The following is a 20,547-nucleotide window of genomic DNA, read 5'->3' as shown; positions in this document are numbered from 1 at the left end:
CACAATGAAATAAAAATAACAACACTATATACAAGGGGTACTTGCTTGCTAGCTAGCTAACTACGGCTAACTTATAGTCACATCAAACAGTGCAGACAGAATAACAACAGTAGCTGCATTTGTTTAAGCTGTTTCCTAGTGACATTAATTTGGATACGTCCATAACAATGAGCTAATGAGGCACGATTTCGCCTGGCATAGAACATGTGCTCTCTCGTTAGGACACTGTTGTTCAGAGGAGCTAGCCAACAACACAGATAACACAAAATAACTTCAAACTGAAGCTGGAAAGACTGCAAACGAGCTGCACTTCGTTTCATTTGACCTTTTTTCAATTGACATTTCTTTGTTTTTATTAAAATGATGCCAGCTGATTCATGATTTCGACTGGCTGAGAAACGCTGCCTGCCTCTCTCATCCCGACTCCCGACCCTTACACGTTCATTACTATGGGACAGTTGGAGATCGAATTTGAAAATTTAAACAATGTTGAAAATGTCAGAGACAAAGAGCAAGGTTTATACATATCTCCACTGTTGAAAACTAAATGTTAGTCTAAAAGAAATGTGAGATCATGTCTAGATGCTTTTTATAGTGGAGATCAAGTTTCTAACTTCCGTGCCTGGGCTGAAGACACAGTGGATTGCTCAGATGGAACAGAGTAAATAGGCATTTTAATGTCATAGATTTAGCCGTGGTATATTGGCCATATATCACAAACTCCCGAGGTGCCTTATTGCTATTATAAACTGGTTACCAATGTAATTTGAGCAGTAAAAATAAACATTTTGTCATACCCGTGGTACATGATCTGATATACCATGGCTGTCAGCCAATCAGCATTCAGGGCTCGAACCACCCAGTTGATAAATTAATGTAATTATATGCCATTGTTCTTTGTTTACAGTAGTAGGTAAGGCAGGAAGGCTAGGCAGGTAGGCTACGCCCTATGCCTCAGTTATTTAGCTGTTTGTGCACATGCAGCAACAAGACAGGAGTTCATGCATTGTAGGATGTTTTCATGTGTTGTTCAAACATTTTCATGTTTTCATGTGTTGCTGCCATGCTATGTTGTTGTTTTAGGTCTCTCTTGTCATGATGTGTGTTTTGTCCTATATTTTAAATTTTTAATCCCAGCCCCCATCCCCGTAGGAGGCCTTTTGCCTTTTGGTAGGCCATCATTGTAAATAAGATGTTTTTTCTTAACTGACTTGCCTAGTTAAATAAAGGTTGATTAAAACATTAGACCATGTTCTAGAGAGGATATATGGTGCTTTCAAGAAAACTGGGAACTAGGGGGAAAAACGAGGTCAAATAATGAAGACAGTGAATCTTCAGGTCGGAAAGTCGGAACTCTAGAAAGATGCCGATGTTTCCGATTTGGAATTACGAGTTTGGGTCTTCCCAGTCAGAGCTCGTTTCCCCGAGTTCCTAGGTGTCTTGAACATGGCAACAGACTAGATCGCAGACAAAATCCAACAGAAAAACATGTATTGAGCTCAACACTATAGCATTGCTACACATAGACAAGGCTTCTTTCATCAACTCTGTGAATTTAGGCCTTCTACTGACTTCCTGTAGCCTAATAAAGGATACATTGTCCCGCCTAACACAGGTCTTTGTTAGATAGCCTAGTGGTCAGGGCCCATTTTAAGGCTTAAAATTCATCGTTAGAACCTTAGTAGGAGTGTCGTTAAATCTTCCGAGCCGTTTCCCAAAACCATTGTTTTTAACGTTGCATTTGAAAACGTTCGTAATCTAACGCCTGCCTCCACTCGTAAAACAGATACAAACGTCATAATGATTTTTGCCCTCCCGCGTCACTTTATACACAGAATATCTCCGCTAAACATATAATCACATGGTTAATCCGTCTTTGTGACCGCAGATAATTTCAGAACAAAATTGCCAATGTCTTTGCAATTGATACAAACAAGTGACGTATAAAAAGAAAACATTCAAATATAAACCATACTTGGCTATAGGCCTATTTTCAGTCATATTGGAATACATTTCATGTTCAATCAATAAAGTTTTATTTGGCTGTAGTCTACTGTCTGTAATTTGTATCAATATATTTCATGATTTGTATCACTACGTGCAAACCCACGTGACCAAAACCGAACTGGTTGGCAGCAGTGATGCCAATTTAGCATTTTGTTGCTAGATTTAGCAACTTTTCAGAGTACTCTGGCAACTTTTTTTTCAAACAGCACCTAGCAACAAATGTAGCTACTTTTAAAAATGTATTTGGAACTTTTAGCAACTTTTGAAAAGTGACCCAAATGCCAAAATGCACACATTTCCCCTCTAAATGACACAAAATTAATTTGCAAATCAATTCATTAAAAATCCTACAATGTGATTTTCTGGATTTTTTTCTCCTCATTTTGTCTGTCATAGTTTAAGTGTACCTATGATGAAAATTACAGGCCTCTCTCATCTTTTTAAGTGGGAGAACTTGCACAATTGGTGGCTGACTAAATACTTTTTTTGCCCCACTGTATAAACTGTACCTTGTTATTAGCCTGTACCTATAATTGTTGATCAGTTAGGTAGCATGTTAACTAACTACCAATACACTGCTTAAAACTATAATTGTTCAGAATGTGTAGGTTTACTAGTTAAAAAGAAAATAAATAAAATGTAATTGTTCAATAATGTGTAATTGTTCAATCATTCAATGTGTTGTATTTAAAAATAAAAATGTGATCATATAAAATGCGTTGTGTTTATATTACTTTTACAAATATAAATATATGATAATAAACAAACAAATCTAAACTAACAAATGTCAAATCATATTTTTCGCCGAGATGGCCAGTCAATTTGAGTAAACATTAGTGTGTATTCTACGTAATGACGCAGTTTTACGTTATTACGAAATGACGTCATCGCGTCATAACATCATAACGTCATTTAGCAACTTTCAGCAACAAATCGACCAGTAGGACTGAGACCGGTTGATTTCAGCTGTCGATTACAACTTCCCTTGGCTTTATTTATTGTGGAGTGTCTGATCATTTCCAAACGAAATGTTAGAGTTTGTTTTACCATTGTTTCTTGGCTTTTTGGCGCTCTACTTACTCAGCGTGCGATTCAGAAGAACAAGGCAAGTGGTGGATGAATTCATAGTTTATTTAAATTTTGTTGGTGTTCGCGTTGGTTTCTGTATGTTAGGAATTAAACTTTTGTCTAAACCCTTGAAGTTGATCAACATATTTGTTGGAGAATCCTGGCCAAGTTTTTTTAAACACAAGTTCTTTATGTGACTAATATCAAGCAATCGATTATTGTGACAAAGCGTCAGACTTGTGTAAGAACATGAGAAGCCTTTTTCAAATTCGGCACACTCATATGTGTGTACATTTTAGACAAGTTCACAGTCCCTGATTAGAGGGGAACAATGGGCTTTAATTTCTAGACCTGAATTTGAGGGATATAGATAGTATTGTAACAATGTAAATATTCTATGGCATCAGCCTATGTATACCACTGAGTTTGCTCTTTGACCATAGTTTGCATAATCTTAAAGACCTGTATTATTTCCCCTTTCTAATACAGTGGGTTGTAGTTAATGAATGTCTTACATTTTGTAAATTTGAGTCATTTAGCAGAGACACAGGATTTGATTTGAGGATCAGACCTGGTGGGTTAAAATACCATTTGAACTATTTCTAATACTTTGAGCGTTTGCTCTATAGTCTAGAGTAGACTGCATGGAGTACCAGATAGGTGTAATGTGTAACTCTTTGTTCTCAAAACTTACAGTTTGGGGACCATTAAATGTTTTTATTTTTTATGATTTCACCTTTATTTAACCAGGTAGGCTAGTTGAGAACAAGTTCTCATTTACAACTGCGAACTGGCCAAGATAGAGCAAAGCAGTGCGACACAAAAAACAAAGAGTTACACATAGGATAAACAAACGTACAGTCAATAACACAACAGAAAAGTCTATATACAGTGTGTGCAAATGTAGTAGAGGTCGACCGATTATGATCTAAAATTTAAAAAAATAAAATGTTTATTACAATTTAAAAAATATATATATTTGTAATAATGACAATTACAAAAATGCTGAATGAACAATGAACACTTTATTTTATTTTAACTTAATATAATACATCAATAAAATCAATTTAGTCTCAAATAAATAATGAAACATGTTCAATTTGGTTTAAATAATGCAAAAACAAAGTGTTAGAGAAGAAAGTAAAAGTGCAATATGCCTTGTAAAAAAGCTCATGTTTAAGTTCCTTGCTCAGAACATGAGAACATATGAAAGCTGGTGGTTCCTTTTAACACGAGTCTTCAATATTCCCAGGTAAGACGTTTTAGGTTGTAGTTATTATAGGACTATTTCTCTCTATACCATTTGTATTTCATATACCTTTGACTATTGGATGTTCTAATAGGTACTTTAGTATTGCCAGCCTAATCTCGAGAGTTGATAGACTTGAAGTCATAAACAGCGCAATGCTTGAAGCATTGCGAAGAGCTGCTGGCAAATGCAGGAAAGTGCTATTTGAATGAATGTTTACGAGCCTGCTATTTTATCTAATGGGTGGCATCCATAAGTCTAAATATTGCTGTTACATTGCACAACCTTCAATGTTATGTCATACTTACGTAGATTTCTGGCAAATTAGTTCGCAACGAGCCAGGCGGCCCAAACTGTTGCATATAACCTGACTCTGCATGCAATGAATGCAAGACAATTTCCCTAGTTTAATATTGCCTGCTAACATGAATTTCTTTTAACTAAATATGCAGGTTAAAAAAAATATATACTTCTGTGTATTGATTTTAAGAAAAGCATTGATGTTTATGGTTAGGTACATTCGTGCAACGATTGTGCTTTTTTCGCAAATGCTCTTTTGTTAAATCATCCCCCGTTTGGCAAAGTTGGCTGTCTTTATTAGGAAGAAATGGTCTAAACACAGTTCGCAACGAGCCAGGCGGCCCAAACTGCTGCATATATATACTTGTGTATTGATTTTTAAGAAAGGCGTTGATGTTTAGGGTTCGGTACACATTGGTGGAACAACAGTGCTTTTTTCGCGACTGCGCTTGTTAAATCACCGTTTGGCAAAGTAGGCTGTGATTCAATGATAAATTAACAGGCACCGCATCGATTATATGCAACGCAGGTCAAGCTAGATAAACTAGTAATATCATCAACATCAACCATGTGTAGTTAACTAGTGATTATGTTAAGATTGATTGTTTTTTATAACATATGTTTAATGCTAGCTAGCACCGTACCTTGGCTCCTTGCTGCACTCGCATAACAGGTAGTCAGCCTGCCACGCAGTCTCCTAGTGGAATGCAATGTAATCGGCCATGATCTGTGTCCAAAAATGCAGATGACCTATTGTTATGAAAACTTGAAATCAGCCCTAATTAATGGGGCATTCCGATTAATTGTCGACATCTAAAATGTAGTCAGATTAGGGAGGTAAAGCAATAAATAGGCCATAGCGGCGAAATAATTACAATTTAGCAATTAAACACTCGAGTGATAGATGGGCAGAAGATGAATGTGCAAGTAGAGATACTGGGGTGCAAAGGTGCAACAAAAAAAACAATATGGGGATGAGGTAGTTGGGTGGGCTCTTTACAGATGGGCTATGTACAGGTGCCATGATCGGTAAGCTGCTCTGACAGCTGATGCTTAAAGTTAGTGAGGGAGATATAAATCTCCAGCTTCATTGATTTTTTTGCAATTCGTTCCAGTCATTGGCAGCAGAGCACTGGAAGGAAAGGTGGCCAAAGTAAGAGTTGGCTTTGGGGGTGACCAGTGAAATATACAGTGCCTTGCGAAAGTATTCGGCCCCCTTGAACTTTGCGACCTTTTGCCACATTTCAGGCTTCAAACATAAAGATATAAAACTGTATTTTTTTTGGTGAAGAATCAACAACAAGTGGGACACAAAATCAAATCAAATCAAATCAACTTTTATTTGTCACATACACATGGTTAGCAGATGTTAATGCGAGTGTAGCGAAATGCTTGTGCTTCTAGTTCCGACAATGCAGTGATAACCAACAAGTAATCTAACTAACAATTCCAAAACTACTGTCTTATACACAGTGTAAGGGGATAAGGAATATGTACATAAGGATATATGAATGAGTGATGGTACAGAGCAGCATACAGTAGATGGTATCGAGTACAGTATATACATATGAGATGAGTATGTAGACAAAGTAAACAAAGTGGCATAGTTAAAGTGGCTAGTGACATAAGAATGCAGTCGATGATCTAGAGTACAGTATATACATATGCATATGAGATGAATAGTGTAGGGTAAGTAACATTATATAAGGTAGCATTGTTTAAAGTGGCTAGTGATATATTTACATCATTTCCCATCAATTCCCATTATTAAAGTGGCTGGAGTTGGGTCAGTGTCAATGACAGTGTGTTGGCAGCAGCCACTCAATGTTAGTGATTGCTGTTTAACAGTCTGATGGCCTTGAGATAGAAGCTGTTTTTCAGTCTCTCGGTCCCAGCTTTGATGCACCTGTACTGACCTCGCCTTCTGGATGATAGCGGGGTGAACAGGCAGTGGTTTGGGTGGTTGATGTCCTTGATGATCTTTATGGCCTTCCTGTAACATCGGGTGGTGTAGGTGTCCTGGAGGGCAGGTAGTTTGCCCCCGGTGATGCGTTGTGCAGACCTCACTACCCTCTGGAGAGCCTTACGGTTGAGGGCGGAGCAGTTGCCGTACCAGGCGGTGATACAGCCCGCCAGGATGCTCTCGATTGTGCATCTGTAGAAGTTTGTGAGTGCTTTTGGTGACAAGCCGAATTTCTTCAGCCTCCTGAGGTTGAAGAGGCGCTGCTGCGCCTTCTTCACGACGCTGTCAGTGTGAGTGGACCAATTCAGTTTGTCTGTGATGTGTATGCCGAGGAACTTAAAACTTGCTACCCTCTCCACTACTGATCCATCGATGTGGATAGGGGGGTGTTCCCTCTGCTGTTTCCTGAAGTCCACAATCATCTCCTTAGTTTTGTTGACGTTGAGTGTGAGGTTATTTTCCTGACACCACACTCCGTGGGACACAATCATGAAGTGGAACGACATTTATTGGATATTTCAAACTTTTTTAACAAATCAAAAACTGAAAAATTGGGCGTACCCACCACTGCCAGGTCGCAGTGGTGGGTAGTGTATATATGGCTTTGGTGACAAAACAGATGTCACTATGATAGACTACATCCAATTTGCTAAGTAGAGTGTTGGAGGCTATTTTGTAAATTACATCGCCGAAGTCAAGGATCGGTAGGATGGTCAGTTTTACTAGGGTATGTTTGGCAGCATTAGTGAAGGATGCTTTGTTGCGAAATAGGAAGCCGATTCTAGATTTAATTTTGGATTGGAGATGCTTAATGTGAGCCTGGAAGGAGAGTTCAGTCTAACCAGACACCTCGGTATTTGTAGTTGTCCACATAGGACTTGAGCTACAGGCAGTTAGATTTGGGTATGACATTTAGAATAAAAAAATATAAAAGGGGGGCTATCACTAAGAGAAAGAAACATGTCCTCCTATATGCTTAATTTAGTTATTTATCCAACTTTAGTTGTGATACATACGTTGGGCTATATGTTTTGATTTTTAATACATTGTAAGGCTGCATGATGCGACTCTAATGATTTGAAATAAGTTGCATGAAAGGCATGAGCTCTGCTTTTTTTTTTGTGCTGGCTGTACACACTTCATCAGTCTCTTATTCACAATTTGACAAGTACTTGATAAAACCTCAAATTTCCCGGTGGCATCCCATTTGTGTGGATGTAATCCCCCCCAAACAAATCCTTGCCTTTTGTGGCCCTTGTGCCTTTCGGTTGAATATAATAATAATACAACTTTCCACGTTTTACTTTTCGTCCGCCAAGAAGATGAGTAGGCCTAACAAACAGCAAAAGCACTAGCCTATGTCAATCTACTATCCCATCCCCCATAGTGAAAATGATCTTCCCCAAACTTGAAACTGCTTATTAGGCTCTACACTGATTGTGCTTAATTTAATTTGAAGTTATTTGGCCACTTTAATTGTGATACAAACCTTACCAAAACATATAAGCCTATGGGCTAGACTACATGAGGTGTGGGACTATGATTTGAAAAAGTACCCCAAAAAAGGCATGTGCCGTTTCTTGCCTTACTGCACACAAGCTGGAGCATCATTCACAAGTACTAGGCTAATATTGTCACCCATCAGACTATTCTTCATTTCATCTTGTCTTTTATATACTAAATAATATGTGTACATTTTTGGGGATTTACAATGGGCCATTATCATGCACCTGTCTCGAAGCAGGGGGTAGGGGGAAAACAATACGTCATCTATGTACTTAAATAGCAAATGGAGGAGGCTTTTCCCCGTGGTTTATTTTCATGCCAGCCAGGTAGGCTGTACTCCAGTTGTAAAGAGAAGCAATGTGCTTAATATTAGGAATGTTGAGAAAAATATATAGTAGACCTAGCCTATAGAAAGCGGATAGGATGCTCTTTTTTGATTAGATTTTTTTTGCATAGCCTATAGAAATGTTGTGCAACATGGGCTCTCGTGAAATGTTTGATTAGATTTTGCTTGATGTCAGAGTGATTAGAGGGACAATAGAGTGCTGAGTACCAGGCAGTTAGCCAGTTTGGTAGGCTACTAATGATCAGCAGCATCATAGCTTGGAGAAGCCTAATAACCGTGACTAAACAATCAGGGTGGAATTTGACTGCAGGTGTGGCGGTAATACGGTCACTGTAAAAGCCCTAGTCAGGTGTACGAGCAAGGCAGATGTCCTGGGTTCGAGCCGCGTTATGAGCCGAATCAGGAAGAAGCGGTCTAATTGATACACTGCTATGTGGACATCTGTTCTAATATTGTTACTGATGCATGGGGTCCTTATTCTGATGCTGGCCTCTCCAAATGTGCTCACTGCTGGCAGACACTATCAGACTCCCTGATTGCTTCTGACAAGTGGCTGGCAGGCAGTAGTGTGGACTAGGTGGGGGGGCACAAGCATAGCAACAACAAGTAAGCCTGGGCTGAGACTTGTCAGCTTGAGGTCTCACAGATAGCAGATCGTCTCATGACCCGCTCTCTCCACACTAGCCCTGGGATGGATAAGCACACATATTAGTTTAGCACTGACGTTGCACAGATTAGTATTGTTTTGTTGATCTCATGCATTATTTTGTGGCAAAGAAGACTGATCTGTGCTGCACCAAGTCAGCTCCAGATACACAGATACTTCCTTGCATAAGACGTGTTTCCAAAAACAAATACACAGCAAAGGAAGGATGATGTAACAGTTAGCCTATCTATTTGTTTTCAATGGCACAATGCTTTGTAGGATAATGCACCTTACAATGTTGCCTCAATTTCATCAGGATGATAACCCACTGACATTGTGTGTCTATAGGGCAAAGATGGGATAAGATAACGGGTAACATTGTGCCCCTAGGTCAGCCACTGTATGCTAATAGTCTAGTGTACACACCCTGTGGCTATAGACTATATAAGCAAATGTCTCACCAGCTCTACCTCCTAACTGGTCAAATGAATCCTGATTGGTAAACATATCCCTAAGCTTCAAAGATCATAATATGAAGGGCATTATGATTCTATGTCATGCATATAAAAGCGTTATGAATGCTACATATCACCCCTCTACGTAAAGTGTTAGCAAAATATTTGATAATAGCTTTTTGAAGCAGCTAGTTTTGTATTAGTTTTCTGACCACTTCCGCAAGATCATCCACAATAAAGGAGAAATAATGTCCTGTGCTTAAGCCTAGCTTTAAAGTGGAGTAAATATTAGGCCTGTCGTGTGTGTGTGTGGGTGGATAAGTCCTGTTGACAGGATCAACAAATTGCCCCCAGCATTTCTTTAGGCCAAATCTAATGCATGGTTGTTACTGCACCCGCCAACACCACAGTTATTAGTAGCCCATCATGACATTCCTTGGCCTAGGGACAGAAACATATTTTTGTTGCCTCTGATTCTGATAGCCTTAAACGGCAAATGTTTGTCAAAGCTTGTTGATTTGAAAATAAAATAAACCATAGTAAAATTAGATGTGATGAGCCTCAAAGGGAGCTACATACGGATAGGAAGAGAAGATAATTTTTTATTTGAACCATAGGATAGAGTGAAAGATTTTTTTTTATTTTACCTTTATTTAACTAGGCAAGTCAGTTAAGAACAAATTCTTATTTTCAATGACGGCCTAGGAACAGTGGGTTAACTGCCTGTTCATTTACATTTACATTTAAGTCATTTAGCAGACGCTCTTATCCAGAGCGACTTACAAATTGGTGCGTTCACCTTATGACATCCAGTGGAACAGCCACTTTACAATAGTGCATCTAAATCTTTTAAGGGGGGGGGTGAGAAGGATTACTTTATCCTATCCTAGGTATTCCTTAAAGAGGTGGGGTTTCAGGTGTCTCCGGAAGGTGGTGATTGACTCCGCTGTCGTGAGGGAGTTTGTTCCACCATTGGGGGGCCAGAGCAGCGAACAGTTTTGACTGGGCTGAGCGGGAACTGTACTTCCTCAGTGGTAGGGAGGCGAGCAGGCCAGAGGTGGATGAACGCAGTGCCCTTGTTTGGGTGTAGGGCCTGATCAGAGCCTGGAGGTACTGAGGTGCCGTTCCCCTCACAGCTCCGTAGGCAAGCACCATGGTCTTGTAGCGGATGCGAGCTTCAACTGGAAGCCAGTGGAGAGAGCGGAGGAGCGGGGTGACGTGAGAGAACTTGGGAAGGTTGAACACCAGACGGGCTGCGGCGTTCTGGATGAGTTGTAGGGGTTTAATGGCACAGGCAGGGAGCCCAGCCAACAGCGAGTTGCAGTAATCCAGGCGGGAGATGACAAGTGCCTGGATTAGGACCTGCGCCGCTTCCTGTGTGAGGCAGGGTCGTACTCTGCGGATGTTGTAGAGCATGAACCTACAGGAACGGGCCACCGCCTTGATGTTAGTTGAGAACGACAGGGTGTTGTCCAGGATCACGCCAAGGTTCTTAGCGCTCTGGGAGGAGGACACAATGGAGTTGTCAACCGTGATGGCGAGATCATGGAACGGGCAGTCCTTCCCCGGGAGGAAGAGCAGCTCCGTCTTGCCGAGGTTCAGCTTGAGGTGGTGATCCGTCATCCACACTGATATGTCTGCCAGACATGCAGAGATGCGATTCGCCACCTGGTCATCAGAAGGGGGAAAGGAGAAGATTAATTGTGTGTCGTCTGCATAGCAATGATAGGAGAGACCATGTGAGGTTATGACAGAGCCAAGTGACTTGGTGTATAGCGAGAATAGGAGAGGGCCTAGAACAGAGCCCTGGGGGACGGTGAGAGCGCGTGGTGAGGAGACAGATTCTCGCCATGCCACCTGGTAGGAGCGACCTGTCAGGTAGGACGCAATCCAAGCGTGGGCCGCGCCGGAGATGCCCAACTCGGAGAGGGTGGAGAGGAGGATCTGATGGTTCACAGTATCGAAGGCAGCCGATAGGTCTAGAAGGATGAGAGCAGAGGAGAGAGAGTTAGCTTTAGCAGTGCGGAGCGCCTCCGTGATACAGAGAAGAGCAGTCTCAGTTGAATGACTAGTCTTGAAACCTGACTGATTTGGATCAAGAAGGTCATTCTGAGAGAGATAGCGGGAGAGCTGGCCAAGGACGGCACGTTCAAGAGTTTTGGAGAGAAAAGAAAGAAGGGATACTGGTCTGTAGTTGTTGACATCGGAGGGATCGAGTGTAGGTTTTTTTCAGAAGGGGTGCAACTCTCGCTCTCTTGAAGACGGAAGGGACGTAGGCAGCGGTCAGGGATGAGTTGATGAGCGAGGTGAGGTAAGGGAGAAGGTCTCCGGAAATGGTCTGGAGAAGAGAGGAGGGGATAGGGTCAAGCGGGCAGGTTGTTGGGCGGCCGGCCGTCACAAGACGCGAGATTTCATCTGGAGAGAGAGGGGAGAAAGAGGTCAGAGCACAGGGTAGGGCAGTGTGAGCAGAACCAGCGGTGTCGTTTGACTTAGCAAACGAGGATCGGATGTCGTCGACCTTCTTTTCAAAATGGTTGACGAAGTCATCTCCAGAGAGGGAGGAGGGGGGGAGGAGGATTCAGGAGGGAGGAGAAGGTGGCAAAGAGCTTCCTAGGGTTAGAGGCAGATGCTTGGAATTTAGAGTGGTAGAAAGTGGCTTTAGCAGCAGAGACAGAAGAGGAAAATGTAGAGAGGAGGGAGTGAAAGGATGCCAGGTCCGCAGGGAGGCGAGTTTTCCTCCATTTCCGCTCGGCTGCCCGGAGCCCTGTTCAGGGGCAGAACGACAGATTTGTACCTTGTCAGCTCGGGGATTTGAACTTGCAACCTTCCGGTCACTAGTCCAACGCTCTAACCACTAGGCTACCCTGCCGCCCATGTTACATTTCCTTGGGAAAATAATCAGCCAACTCTTCCTGGAATCGCTCTGAGCTATGACATTGCTATGCAGGACTCACTCCAATGTTGCCTTTGTAATTGTTTCCCATCTGCATTCACTTAAGATACAGCTGTTTGAGCTGGATACTGTTTGTAAACCTGGAGTGATTCCTGCTCTGTCAGCTAATTCGGCCTGAGATGATGCTCTGTGTCATGTCTGTGTTTTCAGGTTTTAAATGATTTCTTCAGTATACCTTGCTGACCAGTAGCTGCTGTATTTTTTTGTTGTTACACTGTATGTGGTAAAGGAGAGTTGTAGCTGCTACCAATCCACCTTGAAGTTTTGGGAGACCCCTGATCACATGGTACGCCTTGTTTCATGAATATTGCAAAGATGTTCGTAGTTTCTTTATCCTTAAGTTCTAATCACTTAGGCTTGCATTTATATTGTATTTGAATCAGTCAGATCTATGTTTTTCTCTTATTTCATCTGAAAGATTTTTGATGGATATATTTGTTGATATGACATACTGTATATCTGTTTTTACCTAATGTAAAATACACATTTCTTATGTTCTTCTCTATTATAGGAGAGATGGGGAGCCTCCACTTATAAATGGTTGGATCCCATTCCTTGGAAAGGCTTTGGAGTTTGGGAAGAATGCACATAGATTTCTGGCAGCGCATAAGGAGAAACATGGAGATGTATTTACTGTGCTGATTGCTGGTGGGTAATAGTGGTGTTTAATGTATACATTTGATCATAGTATGGTTAAAAAAGGATCAAAGGAATTTTGATGAAATGTATATGTATTGTGCTTCTTACGAAATAATCCACTTTAAATGGTCTTTAAAAACAGTAAAGTTACTAACAATATGATTAGACAGTATATTACACATGTTTCATGTCTATTGAAATACAATCCTGTCCTCACATTTCCCCTTCAGGCAAATACATGACCTTCATAATGAATCCGTTGCTGTATCCGTATGTCATCAAACATAAAAAACAGCTGGACTTCCATGAGTTTTCTGACCAAGTGGCCCCCTTGACGTTCGGCTACCCCCCTGTCGGGAGCGGAAAGTTCCCCGGTATGAGCGAGCACATCCAGAGGTCCTTCCACCTTCTACAGGGCGACAACCTCAATAACCTGACAGAGAGCTTGATGGGAAATCTCATGTTTGTGTTCCGACAAGACTACCTTACTGGGGAGAGCGAGTGGAGGACTGAAAGTGTGTACCAACTCTGCAATTCAATCATGTTTGAGGCTACTTTCCTGACCCTGTTTGGCAAGCCTGCCCATTCCAGCAGACACAGCGGAATGGTGACGCTTCGAGAGGACTTTGTCAAGTTCGACACCATGTTTCCCCTCCTCATCGCCAGGATCCCCATCTCTCTGCTGGGAGGAACCAAGGCCACTCGGGATAAACTGATCAACTACTTCCACCCTCAGAGAATGTCTGGATGGTCCAACACCTCAGGGTTCATAAAGGAAAGAGCAGCAGTGCTTGAACAGTATGACTCCTTGGGAGATGTCGATAAAGCAGGTAAACACAGATGCTTTTCTCTCTGTATACACCTACAACATAAAATGTTCTACTTTGATTTCAACAAGGACATTCCAAACCTCAGCTGTAACTCCTACCGAGTAACTCTGGGTATCTCTCACACAATACCCTGCCCTGAGTCACTGTTGCTAGCCGGCTACCACCCGGGTACTGTACCCTGCACCTTGGAGACTGCTGCCCTATGTACAGTTGATGTCAGAAGTTTACATACACCTTAGCCAAATACATTTCATCTCAGTTTTTCACAATTCCTGACATTTAATCCTAGTACAAAATCACCTGTCTCAGGTCAGTTAGGATCTGTCAGAATAATAGTAGAGATTTATTTGAGCTTTTATTTATTTCATCACATTCCCAGTGGATCAGAAGTTTACATACACTCAATTAGTATTTGGTAGCATTGCCTTTAAATTGTTTAACTTTGGTCAAACGTTTCGGGTAGCCTTCCATAAGCTTCCCACAATAAGTTGGGTGAGTTTTGGCCCATTCCTCCTGACGGAGCTGGTGTAACTGAGTCAGGTTTGTAGGCCTCCATGCTCGCACACGCTTTTTCAGTTCTGCCCACAAATGTTCTATAGGATTGAGGTCAGGGCTTTGTGATGGCCACTCCAATACCTTGACTTTGTTGTCCTTAAGCCATTTTGCCACAACTTTGAAAGTATGCTTGGGGTCATTGTCCATTTGGAAGACCCATTTGCAACCAAGCTTTAACTTCCTGACCGATCTTTGTCCCCATGTGTAGTTGCAAACCGTAATCTGGCTTTTTTAATGGCGGTTTTGGAGCAGTGCCTACTATTGTTTGTACAGATGAACGTGGTACCTTAGTCTTAATGTCAACAGTGAAGAGGCGACTCCGGGATGCTGGCCTTCTAGGCAGAGTTCCTCTGTCCAGTGTCTCTGTTATTTTGCCCATCTTAAACTTTTCTTTTTATTGTCCAGTCTGAGATGTGGCTTTTTCTTTGCAATGCTGCCTAGAAGGCCAGCATCCCGGAGTCGCCTCCTCACTTGACGTTGAAACTGGTGTTTTGCGGGTACTATTTAATGAAGCTGCCAGTTGAGGACTTGTGAGGCGTCTGTTTTAGAGGTCGACCGATTAATCGGAATGGCCAATTTAATTAGGGCCGATTTCAAGTTTTCATAACAATCGGAAATTGGTATTTTTGGGCGCCGATTTTTGTATTTTTTTTTGTATTTTTCTTAATTTAACTAGGCAAGTCAGTTAAGAACACATGCTTATTTTCAATGACTGCCTAGGAACGGTGGGTTAACTGCCTTGTTCAGGGGCAGAACGACAGATTTTCACATTGTCAGCTCGGGGGATCCAATCTTGCAACCTTACAGTTAACTAGTCCAACGCAATAACGACCTGCCTCTCTCTCTCGTTGCACTCCACAAGGAGACTGCCTGTTACGCGAATGCAGTAAGCCAAGGTAAGTTGCTAGCTAGCATTAAACCTATCTTTATAAAAAACAATCAATCATAATCATTAGTTAACTACACATGGTTGATGATATTACTAGATATTATCTAGCGTGTCCTGCGTTGCATATAATCTGACTGAGGATACAAGTATCTAGATATCTGACTGAGCGGTGGTAGGCAGAAGCAGGCATGTAAACATTCATTCAAACAGCACTGTCGTGCGTTTTGCCAGCAGCTCTTCATTGTGCGTCAAGCATTGCACTGTTTATGACTTCAAGCCTATCACCTCCCGAGATGAGGCTTGTGTAACCGAAGTGAAATGGCTAGCTAGTTAGCGCGCGCTAATAGCGTTTCAAACGTCACTTGCTCTGAGCCTTCTAGTAGTTGTTCCCCTTGGTCTGCATGGGTAACGCTGCTTCGATGGTGGCTGTTGTCGTTGTGTTGCTGGTTCGAGCCCAGGGAGGAGCGAGGAGAGGGACGGAAGCTATACTGTTACACTGGCAATACTAAAGTGCCTATAAGAACATCCAATAGTCAAAGGTTAATGAAATACAAATGGTATAGAGGGAAATAGTCCTATAATTCCTATAGTAACTACAACCTAAAACTTCTTACCTGGGAATATTGAAGACTCATGTTAAAAGGAACCACCAGCTTTCATATGTTCTCATGTTCTGAGCAAGGAACTGAAACGTTAGCTTTGTTAAATAGCACATATTGCACTTTTACTTTCTTCTCTAACACTTTGTTTTTGCATTATTTAAACCAAATTGAACATGTTTAATCATTTACTTGAGGCTAAATTGATTTTATTGATGTATTATATTAAGTTAAAACAAGTGTTCATTCAGTATTGTTGTAATTGTCATTTATTACAAATCAATTTTTAAAAATCGGCCGATTTAATTGGTATCGACTTTTTGGTCCTCCAATAATCGGTATCGGCGTTGAAAAATCTTAATCTGTCGACCTCTAGTCTGTTTCTTAAACTAGACACTCTAATGTACTTGTCCTCTTGTTCAGTTGTGCACCGGGGCTTCCCAATCCTCTTTCTATTCTCGTTAGAGCCAGTTTGTGCTGTTCTGTGAAGGGAGTCGTACACAGCGTTGTACGAGATCTTCAGTTTCTTGGCAATTTCTTGCATGGAATAGCCTTCATTTCTTAGAATAAGAATAGACTGACGAGTTTCAGAAGGAAGGTCTTTGTTTCTGGCCATTTTGAGCCTGTAATCGAACCCACAAATGCTGATGCTCAAAAATACTCAACTAGAAGACCAGTTGTATTGCTTCTTTAATCAGAAACACAGTTTTCAGCTGTGCTAACATAAATGCAAGGGTTTTCTAATGATCAATTAGCCTTTTAAAATGATAAACTTAGATTAGCTAACACAATGCGCTATTGGAACACAGGAGGGATGTTTGCTGATAATGGGCCTCTGTACGCCTATGTAGATATTCCATAAAAAATCTGCCGTTTCCAGCTACATTAGTCATTTACAACATTAACAATGTCTACACTGTATTTCTGATCAATTTTATGTTATTTTAAACAAGGACATTTCTAAGAGACCCCAAACCTTTGAACGGTAGTGTATATATTTTTTTATTCTGCCAGACTGACATTGCTTGTGCTAATATTTCTTAATTTCTTTCTTCAAGCATTTTTTGGGATTATGTATGTATTACTGCACTGTGAGAGCTAGAAACTCGAGCATTTCACTGCACCTTTGTTAACATCTGTAAACTTTAATTTAATTAAAATATCTCTTTCTTCCCTTTACCTGCCCCAGCTCATCATTTTGCCATTCTATGGGCGTCGGTGGGAAACACAGTCCCAGCCACCTTCTGGGCCATGTATTACCTGCTGACGCACCCAGAGGCCCTTGCAGTCGTGCGTGAGGAGATCCATGGTGTCCTGCAGGTCTCAGGAATAGAAACACACCACAACAGAGACCTCACCTTCACCAGAGAACAGCTGGACAGCCTACTGAATCTGGGTAGGTTATTGTTATGATGTATTATTGTTAGGTTGGTCTTAATCGCAGCACCCAGAACCAAATCAGCTACTCTACTGTCATAAGAGATTAGGTTTGTCTGCAGTGTCCAAATTTCCCTTAGCATTTTTCATATAATTTTCTCTCCTGATTGTGTTAAATGGTCTCAGCCCCAAGCACACAGGGTTCAGTTGAGTCAATGGTAGTGCGGCTTCGAGAGGGCCTTCCAATCCTTTGTATGTCTGACTATACAAACAGATAGAGGGCTTCTTATTATACTCCTACTCTGTAGTGACAGGTGCTCTGTGTGTACAATTTAGAGCACATCCTCCTGTCCCCACCCCCCAAAAGAATCCCTCCAGGCTCTGTACCTGTCACATTAAATCACACTGCTGCACCCACCATGTGGACTGTAGCCTCATCTCTTCTGACAACTGCATGCTCAGGGACAAATGCCACTGGTGTAGATTCTCTGTGGCTCCCTCTCTCTCACACTACTAATGATGTCATCTCCCTTAGGGGAAGACAGTGGAATATCTGTTCCACATTTGTTTGTTCTTAAAAGTGATAGGGGGTACTCAGCTACGTTTTGTATTATTCTCTCCTATGGTGTTATCTCTTAAGATTGTAATTGGTTTTAATGAAAATCACTGCTAGTCAAGATACCTTTATGTATGCATGTGTAAATAAAGCTATGTATGACTTATGATTATTCAGCTTGTGTTTTATCCATTTTGCTAGAGCAGTTCATGTTTCTAACGAATAGCCCTTCAAGTCTCAAAGCTTTCCCTCCTTTGTGAGTATGTGTATGTACAGTAGTGAGTCGGTACTGGGCCACTCAAAAAAAGTACCTCAGATAGGCCAGAACAAAATACCTCTGGTGACTAACTGAACTGTTCTGTTGTGTTCTCAGAGAGCTCCATAAATGAAAGTCTGCGGCTGTCTTCAGCCTCCATGAACATCCGCATGGCCCAGGAGGACTTCAGCTTGCGGCTGGAGGGAGAGCGCTCCATTGGAGTGAGGAAAGGAGATCTCATCTCCCTGTATCCCCAGAGCATGCACATGGACCCCGGGATCTACGAGAATCCAGAGGTAAAGAAGACCAGTCGTTCAGATTCTGTGGGCGTCCTAGAATGGCTGTAGGCTCTCTCGCCTTCACTGTGTCTGGTCTGGGGGTTTCGTTGTTCTGCTGAATTGCCTTCCCACACCACCTGGTGTGTGTGTCCACAGGTTAGATTAATGAGCAGAATGCATGGACTGTGAAAGATTGAATCCACCACTGGCCTTCAGAAGGTCACTGCATGCATGCTAATGTAATCTGGGTGTGACTGTTGATAACCTTGCCATGATCTGTGACTAAGCAAAATGGAAACATTCCTGGAATATGCAATAAGATAGAATATTAACCTTTATTATTTAAGGCGCTGAAAAATAAAGGTTTTACATACTTATTTATATTACCCCTCTGACAGATCTACAAGTTTGACCGATACATCGAAAATGGAAAGGAAAAGACAGACTTCTATAAGGACGGCCAGAAGCTGAAGTACTACCGGATGTCTTTCGGCTCGGGCTCCACTAAGTGCCCAGGAAGGCACTTTGCGGTGAATGAGATAAAGCAGTTCCTCTCTCTGCTGCTACTCTACTTTGACATGGAGGTGTTGGAGGGGCAGAAGCCGTGTACCCTGGACCCCAGCCGTGCTGGCCTGGGCATCCTGCTCCCTACCAGTGATGTCCAGATCCGCTACAGGCTACGTCGATCCTGAGAGGAGGAGGACATCTGTATATGAACAAACACTAGAGGGCTGAGAACTGTGTGGCTAATGGATTTCATTTCTCATCGGATGCATCCCAAATGGTACCCTATTTATTCCCTACATAGTGCACTACTTTAGACCAGGAACCATAGGGCTTTTGTCAAAAGTACTGCACTATATTGGCAATAGGGTGCCATTTGGGACAGACACATGGATTATTATTCACACAAGTAGCTATTGACTGAACAGCAATGCATTGCTAATTTGTCAATGTATTATATTAGGACAGACTCATAACAGTGGGCAGGATTGGCGAATCTGCTAGCTAGGGACCTTTGGCGTTTTATTCCATAGGTCAAAATTATCCATTAATTGTTAACAGTTTTTGCTGTTTATAACAGATAGTATTTTATTTGAATACTAAAAATATGTTTGTTTATTATGCCTTGCATTATAAAACCATATATACCAGGGTATATAGGGGCCCTATATAGGGGCCCTGGATTAATGTTGCAAAATGAAATATTATATATTTTTTGAAATAGGAACTGTCAGGGTCTCAACTTCCTGTTGAGTTAGAATATTAGAATACACAAGGTGCAATTTCAAAATGTGTTTGTGCATCAGCAGTTCACCTCTTATGTCAGTCACTCAATTAGCTCATGTCAGCAATACATTTTTTTGATTGGTAAGTTAGTCTAGCCAGCTATCTTGACCTGTAGTAATTGTGGTTGAATTACCAACCGGGGCCCCCATTGATTTTGTTAGTCACACTCGGATATCATATTAAAAACGGCAAACATTTCTCTTCACCACATGACAAAATGTGTAGAATTGCAGGAAAAGAACTCAAATTATTTTAAATTTTTTCACTGTCAAAGTTGCCCATCCCTGATCTATACTGTACAACAGTAGTTGAATCAAATAGTTGAACTATGTTACAGGGTAAAAGGACAATGTGATAAAAGCTTTATGTTGTAAATATGGTGGTGTCCCTAAAATATGACTGATTTATTAGTTTCATTTTTCTATAACATTAACCAAATAACCAACCATTTTAAGTTATACATTCAAATGTCTTTCCTATTTCAAGAGTCCTACAGAGTATTTACAATTCATGAAATAAATTAAAACTGGACAAATCAGTTCTGCATGTGGCAGTAATTTTATTCCTTAAATTTTTACCAATAGTGACCTATTCTCTCAATTGCTCCAGTGAATCTGCAAGGTTCATACTCAGAGGAATTATTTTGTTTGACCAACTCTCTTGTGTGAGTACAGCGTTCTGATCGTTGTTTGTCATTAATGCTGTCCCTGGTAATAAAATGATTCCATTCAAGTTTGTCAAATGCCTGCATTGTTAAATAGTATTTAGAGAAATGTAAATTACAC

The 20,547-nt window shown here is 41.3% G+C and overlaps 1 protein-coding gene across 2 annotated transcripts; it reads left to right on the top strand.

The window, feature by feature from the left end:
• Positions 1–2,929: 2,929 nt before the first annotated feature.
• Positions 2,930–20,494, top strand: LOC115103117 (cytochrome P450 7B1-like). 2 transcript variants are annotated; one of them, XM_029623766.2, is made up of 6 exons: positions 2,930–3,112; positions 13,005–13,141; positions 13,363–13,962; positions 17,195–17,401; positions 18,312–18,490; positions 18,871–20,494. In XM_029623766.2, the coding sequence occupies exons 1-6, from the start codon at positions 3,036–3,038 to the stop codon at positions 19,162–19,164; spliced, it is 1,494 nt and encodes a 497-aa protein (XP_029479626.1). In that variant the 5' UTR covers positions 2,930–3,035; the 3' UTR covers positions 19,165–20,494. The 2 variants fall into 2 exon arrangements, with proteins under 2 accessions (XP_029479626.1, XP_029479627.1); XM_029623767.2 differs by lacking the exon at positions 2,930–3,112 and adding an exon at positions 12,142–12,779.
• Positions 20,495–20,547: the final 53 nt, after the last annotated feature.

Source organism: Oncorhynchus nerka, linkage group LG20 (assembly GCF_034236695.1).
Source record: "Oncorhynchus nerka isolate Pitt River linkage group LG20, Oner_Uvic_2.0, whole genome shotgun sequence".
NCBI lineage: Eukaryota > Metazoa > Chordata > Actinopteri > Salmoniformes > Salmonidae > Oncorhynchus > Oncorhynchus nerka.
This window is presented reverse-complemented; position numbering and strand designations above follow the sequence as displayed.

Coding starts and splice junctions, on each gene's coding strand:
- LOC115103117 (XM_029623766.2), top strand. CDS start 3,036: ATGTTAGAGTTTGTTTTACCATTGTTTCTTGGCTTTTTGGCGCTCTAC. Junction 13,963..17,194: donor GGGAGATGTCGATAAAGCAG/GTAAACACAGAT, acceptor TACCTGCCCCAG/CTCATCATTTTGCCATTCTA. Junction 18,491..18,870: donor GGATCTACGAGAATCCAGAG/GTAAAGAAGACC, acceptor CCCCTCTGACAG/ATCTACAAGTTTGACCGATA.